The sequence below is a fragment of the Callorhinus ursinus genome, unplaced genomic scaffold (assembly GCF_003265705.2).
Source record: "Callorhinus ursinus isolate GAN/ISIS: 27379988/994484 unplaced genomic scaffold, GSC_fseal_2.0 scaffold10, whole genome shotgun sequence".
NCBI lineage: Eukaryota > Metazoa > Chordata > Mammalia > Carnivora > Otariidae > Callorhinus > Callorhinus ursinus.
Window position 1 is genome coordinate 54,528,188 of NW_027397072.1, and position 9,169 is coordinate 54,537,356.

Here is a 9,169-nt window from a genome sequence, read left to right on the forward strand (position 1 = left end):
CCCTCCCCTCTAGAACCCTCAGTTTGTTTCTCAGAGTCCATCGTCTCTCATGGTTCGTCTCCCCCTCTGATTTCCCCCCTTCATTCTTCCCCTCCTGCTATCTTCTTTTTTTGGCTAGTTTTTAATGGCTGCTCAAGACCATGAGGAAATTGTTGTAAAAGAAAAGTGAGATATATTTCTCTAACAGTTATTCAAGTGTCTGTGTTTTAGAAATCAGTTATTCCTTTTAATCATTAAAGCACTATGAAAAATGGGAGGAAAAATAGCATTCAATCTACCACAGTAGCATAACCCTTAGCTTTGTTTTCCTTTCCAGTCTTATATACAATTTTGTATAGTTGTCAGTGTGGATATGATTTTTGTCTTTTTTTATTTTGTGTTTTGTCATATGCAAATGTTGCTGTTTCCATCATTACCATTCTAATGACTATGTAATATTATATGCTATGGATGTATCACAGGTGTCCTTAACCATGTCTTTGTTAAGCATTCAGTTTGCTTTAAGCTTTTGTTTATTGTTTTGGGAGAGTGACTTTAAAATAATGAAGGAATGAGTATCATCATGTATATAACTTTTTAGAATAAGCATATTTTGTGATTTTTAAAATTTATTGTCAGACTTTCCAAAGTACCCATGTACATTCTGAGCTACAGTAGATGAGGTGGATTTCCAGTCTACCCTACCAGCATTGATTTTCCTTTTTTCCTCTAAATTTATAGATAAAAATAGTAGTCCATTCCAATTTGTCTTAACTTCTTTCTGTATTTGTTTATCAGTTAGTTTTGCTTTGTGAATTGTCTGTTTATGTTCTTTGCTCATTTAACTATTGCAAATTTCATATGAATCTTATCAATTTGTATGAACCCTCTAGAGGGTTCACATTTGTGAGAATTTCTTTTCTCCTTAAAGTGGCCTTTTTAATGACCGACTTTATTTTATCCTTGGAGATAATCTAGTGGGATATCTCCCCTTTTCCTGAGTTTATTATCTCTTTTAAGGATTTTTTGCCCTTTTCCTATTCTCTCTTAAGTACTTGCCTTTTAGCCATTTTATTAAATGCATTTGTATTTCTCATAGGCAGTGATGAGTTTAGTTAGTAGTCCTGCAATTTGCATTAAAAGGAGAAGCATTGAGAAGAAATATGTGTTAATTTTATTTAATATTTCCCTCATCTCTATTGCCACAGGGAAATTAAACTTAATTGTATGTGAGATAGTATTCTAAAACCCCATATAAGAAATCATAAATGTAAAAATTAGAATTTGTTCATCTGTAGAAGAAAAATGGCAATGATTATATGGGTAGTATGGAAAAAAATTAAAATGACACTGATATTATTCTAAATAAATAGTACATTAGGTTTAGGCTCAAAGAAAGACATGATCTGAATTAGTAACATTTGTGTTTCCCTTGTCAGTCATACCTTGTTGATAACTTCAGAACAGTTGTTGGCTTTTCTGTGTATCTATTAAGTTGGAAATCAAGTCCGACAGTAACATATGGGTTATATCTCTGATATTAAATACAACTTGCCCAAGTAGAAGTCAGAAATATATGAATATTTTTCAAGTGTTATGTTATCTATAATATGGCCATATACACAGGAAGTCATAGGAAGAGAATGCAGAAAATAAATGTCATCAATCACTATTGAATTTTGCCAACTCACTTGTATGCACAACAGGAACTGTGAAGGTGTGGGACCCAAGACAAAAAGACGATCCTGTTGCTAATATGGAACCTGTACAAGGAGAAAACAAGAGAGACTGTTGGACTGTGGCATTTGGTAAATTATTGAAGAACCTTGCATTTGAGGTATCAGATGGTAAAAAGCACAGTGCTTTAAGAAATTCCCGATAGTCTCATTACACTGTTTTGTGGATTATTATAGTTTACTTAGACTCCAGTGAACACTTTCACTTACCCCTTCAGTAGAGAATCTCAGCAAATGAACTTTTTCTTTAAAAAACAATATTAGATAACCAATTTAATAATCTTGATGTCCTGTCAGGATTAGCAAAACGAGATTCTGCCTAGTGTGGGTTTTTTTTTTTTTTTTTGGTGTGATTTGGTACGAGTTGTATGTGTAGTTTTATAACATTATTTTAGCAGCCTTCAAATGAGCATTTAAAAGATCTGCAATGTATCTTGATTTCCAGGAAATGCTTATAATCAAGAGGAACGTGTTGTTTGTGCTGGCTATGACAATGGAGATATCAAACTGTTTGATCTCAGAAATATGTCATTGCGGTGGGAGACAAACATAAAAAATGGGGTAATGTACATTTGGGTTCTTTATAGTTTGAGCATGTTTTTATCCACCTCTGAACTACTTCAAAAGGAGAGCGCCTCGGATGACTCATCTTGTACAGCCCTTCTGCCAATGGTTTTTAACTCTTGGGGCTGTGCAGCCTTTTGAGAACTTAATGAAAATCATGGATCCTTTCTTCAGAAAGTGAACACATATTTAGATGTGGTATGACAATCCCTGGTGAGTCACCAGCCCCTGTGGCCTATCTGTGGACCCCTGTGGGCTATGCAGTGTGATATTAAAATGAGCTAGTAAGAGGCCTTTTTTTTCTGCTAATATTAGAAAGCTTGAAATAGTAATAGCCTCCCCAAGTACTTTCAGATTTTTGGGTCCTGAGTTGTATACCTTTAGTGAAGAATGTGATTCCTTCCTGTTTTCTAAAATCAGCTTTGATTGTACTATATAAAATAATTATGTAATAACAGTAAAAAATTATATGGCTTTCCAAATTAATCTGCCAGACAGGGGAACTCAAGATGGTTTTGTTGATCCTATGAACCAAGAAGAAATTTTTTCAGTTAAAAGTATTTGATGTATTAATTCTCAAAACATAAAATGATTAATTGCTTTCACATGAGCTGATAATTTTAAAGTTGTTTTACTTAGTTTAAAAGAACCTCCTGAATAGTAATCATTAGGCCATCAATAATAAATATTTTCTATTTCAGGTATGTAGCTTGGAGTTCGACAGAAAAGACATAAGTATGAATAAGTTGGTAGCTACATCACTGGAAGGAAAGTTTCATGTTTTTGATATGAGAACACAGCATCCAACAAAAGGTTTTGCTTCTGTTTCAGAAAAGGTAAATATGAGGGAAATGTCTTTCTATGAAGAGGAATGTTCATAGCTTGTTTTAGACTAATAAATAGAATTAGTCACCAAGGTTCCTTCCAGGTCTTTATATGAAGGGAGCTATTTTTAGTATGTTCTTGTGGGAACACGACAAGTTTTTCTGTGCAGAGAGTACTTTTCCAAAGTTTATCATTTTTAGATTTATTGATTATAATTAAGGCCTCAGTTGGCTAGGAATCTTATTTTGTAGTTTAGGAACAATCACAAGACAACTAGCTAATGCTAAGAATTGGATCAACAAAACCTAGCCTAGTGTTTTCTAATAAATATATTTGTGTTAATATCTAATTATATACTTTTCAAAACATATCAACATATATATCTTATGTCATTTCATCACACTTTATTTTATATTCTGGTTTGCTATATTAAGTGAAATTATTTAAAGCTTCAATCATGGGCACATAGTAGGTTCAAAAAAATTAGTCATTTACACATATATACATACTTTACCTTGTTCCAAAAGTATTTGAGGTGGCTTAGAAGGAAACATACAGTATTACAACATCAAAAATAGATGAAGAAAGCAGAGCATAGGGAAAATACTGGTTAAAAAGAGAAAAAAAAACAAGATGATGAAGCCTGGAGTAAGGGTACTGCATAAGATTAAACTGAAACACCCTGTCGTTGGCCAGAGATGGGCTGGGAATGTGACTCTGACTTCCTTGAATGTGAAAGTAAAGATCAGTTACAGGGGCATCTGGGTGGCTCAGTTGTTAAGCGTCTGCCTTCAGCTCAGGTCATAGTCCCAGGGTCCTGGGATCAAGCCCCGCATCGAGCCCTGCATCGAGCCCCGCATCGAGCCCCGCATCGAGCCCCGCATCGGGCTCCCCGCTCGGCGGGAAGCCTGCTTCTCCCTCTCCCACTCCCCCTGCTTGTGTTCCTGCTCTCACTAACTCTCTCTCTCTGTCAAATAAAAAAATAAAATCTTAAAAAAAAAAAAAAAGATCAGTTACAGATTTGTAGTTTCCATAAGATTAAAATATATGTTGCTCAGGAAATAAAAATTTACTCTCTTGTTCTCTCTCCCTCCATTGTGGATTCAGTAGTACTTCTCAAACCTTCCTATTTTGTTTTACTTTGTTGTTACTGTTAATTATTATTATTACTGCATATAAATTGCTGTCACTGCCTGATAAACTAAATTCTTAAGGTAGCTATAAATTGCAGTATTGTTTGCCTTCATTATTTCAGAATATAGTTAAGTATCTATCAACAACCTAAAGCCCTTTATTAAATTTTCCCTTATGCAATTATAACACATTTCTCATCCAGTATATATTTTTTAAGATTTTATTATTTATCTGACAGAGAGGAGCACAAGTAGGCAGAGTGGCAGCAGAGGGAGAGGGAGAAGCAGGCTCCTGCTGAACAGAGAGCCTGATGTGGGTCTCTATCCCAGGACCCTGGGCTTGTGACCCGAGCTGAAGGCAGATGCTTAACCAACTGAGCCACCCAGGAGCCCCTCATCCAGGTTATTTTAAGAGGTCATATCCCCTCTTGCTTTTTGTGTGTTTTTTTTTATCAGCTTTCAGAAGCAAAAGAGAAGTTTAAACTAGGAAACAAATTGAAATAGGTTTTAACAGCTTGAACCCATTCACTTGAGGACTCTTACACACGTAAAGGGTGTATTTTGAGATATGGGGGTTTTAATCTGCTAATGGTAATCCTTTTACAAGACTATTAAGTCAAATGCCAAGACTAATCACTCACTGAAATGTGAAGTGTCTAAGAATGATTTAGATTTAGTTGGTCTCACTGTTTCTGCAAAGCAGAATCTTTCCTCCCTCCTTCCATCTCTCCTCCCCCCCCCCCCCCCGTCCCACCCTCTCTCCATCTCTCTCTCTCTCTCAAATTCCTTGCAATGAATATTACACCATTAACACTGATTTACTAGCTGTTGTTGAGGTGCTAACAAGCTGTTAACCTCTCAGTTGCCATTTTTGTCTTTTAGTTTAATGTGACTGATAAAGACCCGGGCTTATTATGACCTTAAACACCATCTATAAGCCCTTGTAGTCCTTATTTTGAAGATTAGACAAGTCAAATGGTATAAATTAAAGATAAGGCTTTAAGTTAAAATTCATTCTGTATATGGGAACTTTTTGTAGTTCCCACTCAGTTTTCTGGGAACCTGAAACTCCTGTAAAAAATAGTCTGTTTTTTTTTTTTTTTTAATTCAGTATCCTTTTTTCCCCTTAGGATGAAGTATATGTTTTTGCATTTTGAGTTTTTCTTCTCCCTCAGAGTAAGCTAGAGATACTTAAATGTGTAAAATCTATTTGCATAATTTATATGGTAGTATAAACTTATATGGACTTTTAATCTAACATTTTTTTTAATCCAGTAGAACTTTGTTTCATAAAGCAATAAAGAAAAATGATGCTTTTCTTAATTTGTGATGGACTCCTATAAATCTCTGTAGCCCTTACAAAGAGATGTGCCAGAAATACTTTAATTACTTCTATAACAGTTGAAATTATAGTAGTAAAAAATTTTTTTTACTGAGTTTCTCTTCTAGGGCAGTCTTTGTTTATCATATAAATGTAAAAACTAGTTATGTGCCTCTCGCCTCTGTAGGCTCATAAATCAACTGTGTGGCAGGTCCGACACCTGCCACAGAACCGAGAGCTCTTTCTGACAGCTGGAGGCGCCGGCAGCCTTCACCTCTGGAAGTAGTAAGTCTCTGCCTATGAACAATGCTCCTTTTTAAGTTACTGGTGGGTGGAAAGTAGGATTGGATTGAACTTTGTTGTCTTTCTTCCTCCTTTGACTCAGTTCATTTTGCTACGATTTTAAATTAAATGGTATTATCTAAGTGTTGTTTTTGTCAGCTTTTTAAAAAATTAATGTACTTATTTTACACTTAGTAAATATTAACCTTCTTTTGACACATTAAATATATTTGTCATTGTAGTTGTGTCTTCCATTTATCAGGGTAGCTTAGGAATAGTTCTTTTCATAGATGAAGATCATGGTTTTTGCTTGTTTTTTATTAATGTTGTTTGTTTTTGTTTTTTTGTTTTGTTTTTGATATGAAAAATGTGACCCAAGGCTTTTGTGAAATGTTACCATCTGGTCGTTAGAACACTACCTCTAGAGAATAGGAAAAGGGTTGGAATTCTTAATTTTAGATCCTGATAATTTACTTGCCCAAGTTCAGATACCATTGTTATGAAAGAACCTGAAGAGCGCTGAGGCCCCTGATGGGTGTCCAAGAAAAGCCTGGTCATTGAGTTTGCTTTCTGTGTGCTGTGGGCAGGCTGAGCTACGGCATAGCTGTGCCCAGAATCCCAAGTGCCCTAAGGTGGCATGTACGAGGCCAGCTGCTCATTTAAAAGGCCCGATAAAAGTTGAGAGTGAATGGTGTTTCTTTCTTCATAACTCAAGGAAAAAAGTCTAACAACACAAGCCCACAAATGAAAGATATTTCAAAAATAAAGTTTGATTAATGATGTAAAAAGAAAAACATCTTCAGCATGGCCGGGACTTTCACATTTGCAAAATACGTGTCTATTTATTAGCTCCTTTTAGAAGCTAGCAGGGAGGTTGATAAACAGGGCTACATTTGAAAAGTGTTAAGATATTTAGGCATCTAGCTGACAAAAAACCGAGAGGGAATGCATTAGATCAAGACTGTGAGTAAAAAGCAGAGGAAAAGTTCTAAGAATTCTGGGAGAATGCCCGGTAGACAGACTATTTGGTAACTTCTCTTTTCCTAGTATCTTGCCCATTATCCTTCCCTGATTCTTCCAGCCCAGTCTGCACTCCCCATTAGGCTCGCTTGTCTCCTTACTTAGTTAAGCCATGCAGCAGCACATCACTATTCTGCCTGGTTACCAAACTCCTTAGGCTGCTTCCTTGAAGAACTGCTTTCAGTTTTCTTTGTAATCCACACATGGAGTTGTATTCCATGTGATGTGCAAACACTTTTGCAGCTAGAATTTTTTTTTTTAAGATTTTTATTTATTTATTTGACAGAGAGACAGCGAGAGAGGGAACACAAGCAAGGGGAGTGTGAGAGGGAGAAGCAGGCTTCCCGCTGAGCAGGGAGCCCGATGTGGGACTCGATCCCAGGACCCTGGGATCATGACCTGAGCCGAAGGCAGACGCTTAACCATCTGAGCCACCCAGGCGCCCCTGCAGCTAGAATTTTTGATGATTGTATAAAGTGGGGTCTTGTATGTAATTAGAAATTTGAAGCTTATCTCAACATGAACTTTAATCCTTACCAGAACAGATATCTAGTCTAATCTTCAAATTGGTTTGGAGATTTGCTGTCGGAGTATTATACCAGCAAAAGAGATTTGGTTTAAGTAAAATGATATTTAGCTTTATTTCCATTTGCCAGTCTCCCTTGGTAGTAATGCAATTAATTTATAAATATTACGGAGCACACGAGAGTTCCTAGAACATCTCATGTAGTTAATTCAGAAACTGTTTTTTGAATGAATGGACCCCAATGTGCTAACTTTTTATGTGTGTATTTGAAACACACACACACATACATTCTCTTTATTGTTGTCTCTTTATTTGTATAAAACACAACATTAGAAAGATTCTTTAAGTATTTATCAGTTGCAGTAATCAACAGAGAAGTAAAAATAGAGTTACTGGACTATATGGATATAAACACAGTGTGGAGAGTGCTAAGATTTCCCTCCTTACCACTCCGGTCTTACTTGCAGCGAATACCCTGTTCAGCGGTCAAAGGAAGACTCTGAGGGAGTAGAGATGGGAGTTGCGGGCTCGGTCAGCCTTCTGCAGAATGTCACCTTGTCTACCCAGCCCATTTCCAGTTTGGACTGGAGTCCAGATAAAAGGGGTCTCTGCATCTGTAGTTCATTCGATCAAATGGTAAGAGTACTGATTGTTACAAAACTCCATAAAATTTGATCTGAAGACTTAGGACTTGAAACCTTCTAGAGGAACACTCCTAGTATTTAGAACGTGCACTGGGATCCTCTGACCCTCATTGAACAAAGCTGGATATGACTGATGAAAACAGGCCCCGGATGCATACGTCCAGACTAGCTTCTCTCTGGGTGTGAAATGCCGAGTGGCATGTTTCGGTGACTGGACTCGGAACTGGTTTGCTGCAGTGCATGGGACACCACTATCTCCAGCTCTGCTTATCTCCCCTCCATTTCTAAGAAGTTGTTACATGTCTATAATTAAACATATTTTAAATTTGCTCTTCATCCCCAGAGTTACATATTTTACCATAACACCTGGTTTAAAATAGTTCTAAAAGTACTGTGAATTAACCTTCATAAATAAACTTTGAGAGATTTCAGTATCGGTAAGTTTCTATAAAGAATATTATTTTATAAAATCCCCAAATGGCATGGTCACACTTAACTGTTTTCAGCTGTACAACTCATAAAATGAAATATTACTTACCAAGTGAATATTTACAATGACCTCTTTTTACTTAAAAAATAGTCAAATTAAGACTTTTGGTTATTGACTGGTAAGTGATGTTGAGATGTATAAGATTATTGGGGTTTTCTAGTCTTATTTTTTGTCAAATCTTTTCATATATTTTATGAATAAATTTGTTTTTGAAGTCTGTGGAAGCTTTGATTTTGTTAATTTAACAGTAGTAATAATAATAGTAGTAGTAAAGCCAACATTGTCACATCTTTGCTTTATAAATGCTTAATTAAGTACCTCTTCATTCACTTTGTTTCTTTAATGCTCACCAGATCTTTTGCTCAGCTCAGAGGCATTCACTTTCATTAAGCTACCCTCCCTCACTCCTCAGCTCAGGAGTCAGCCACCTAAAACATTTGTAATATGTAAGAGTCCTGTGACTTCGTGGGTTCTTGGAAAGTCACTAGTTTGGAATATTAAATTCAGGAAAGTAACCTTTTAAAAAATCCCCAAGATGTTTTTTGCTGTGGACATAATTATGGAAGTAATAATTAAATTGAACTTAAAGCCTGTACCTGCTGGGATTTTTTTTTTTTCAATTTTCAAAGAAAAATAAAAATTGTGAAAG

At 36.0% G+C, this 9,169-nt stretch overlaps 1 protein-coding gene across 1 annotated transcript in view; it reads left to right on the forward strand.

Moving 5' to 3' along the window:
• DNAAF10 (dynein axonemal assembly factor 10) overlaps positions 1 to 8,739 on the forward strand; it is a 21,133-nt gene extending 12,394 nt beyond the window's left edge. The window contains exons 4-8 of the mRNA XM_025868562.2: positions 1,686 to 1,787; positions 2,161 to 2,276; positions 2,981 to 3,115; positions 5,746 to 5,843; positions 7,854 to 8,739. Of these exons, the coding sequence (XP_025724347.1) occupies positions 1,686 to 1,787; positions 2,161 to 2,276; positions 2,981 to 3,115; positions 5,746 to 5,843; positions 7,854 to 8,061 (659 nt within the window). The 3' untranslated portion in view covers positions 8,062 to 8,739. The remainder of the gene's footprint in view (positions 1 to 1,685; positions 1,788 to 2,160; positions 2,277 to 2,980; positions 3,116 to 5,745; positions 5,844 to 7,853) is intronic.
• Positions 8,740 to 9,169: the final 430 nt, after the last annotated feature.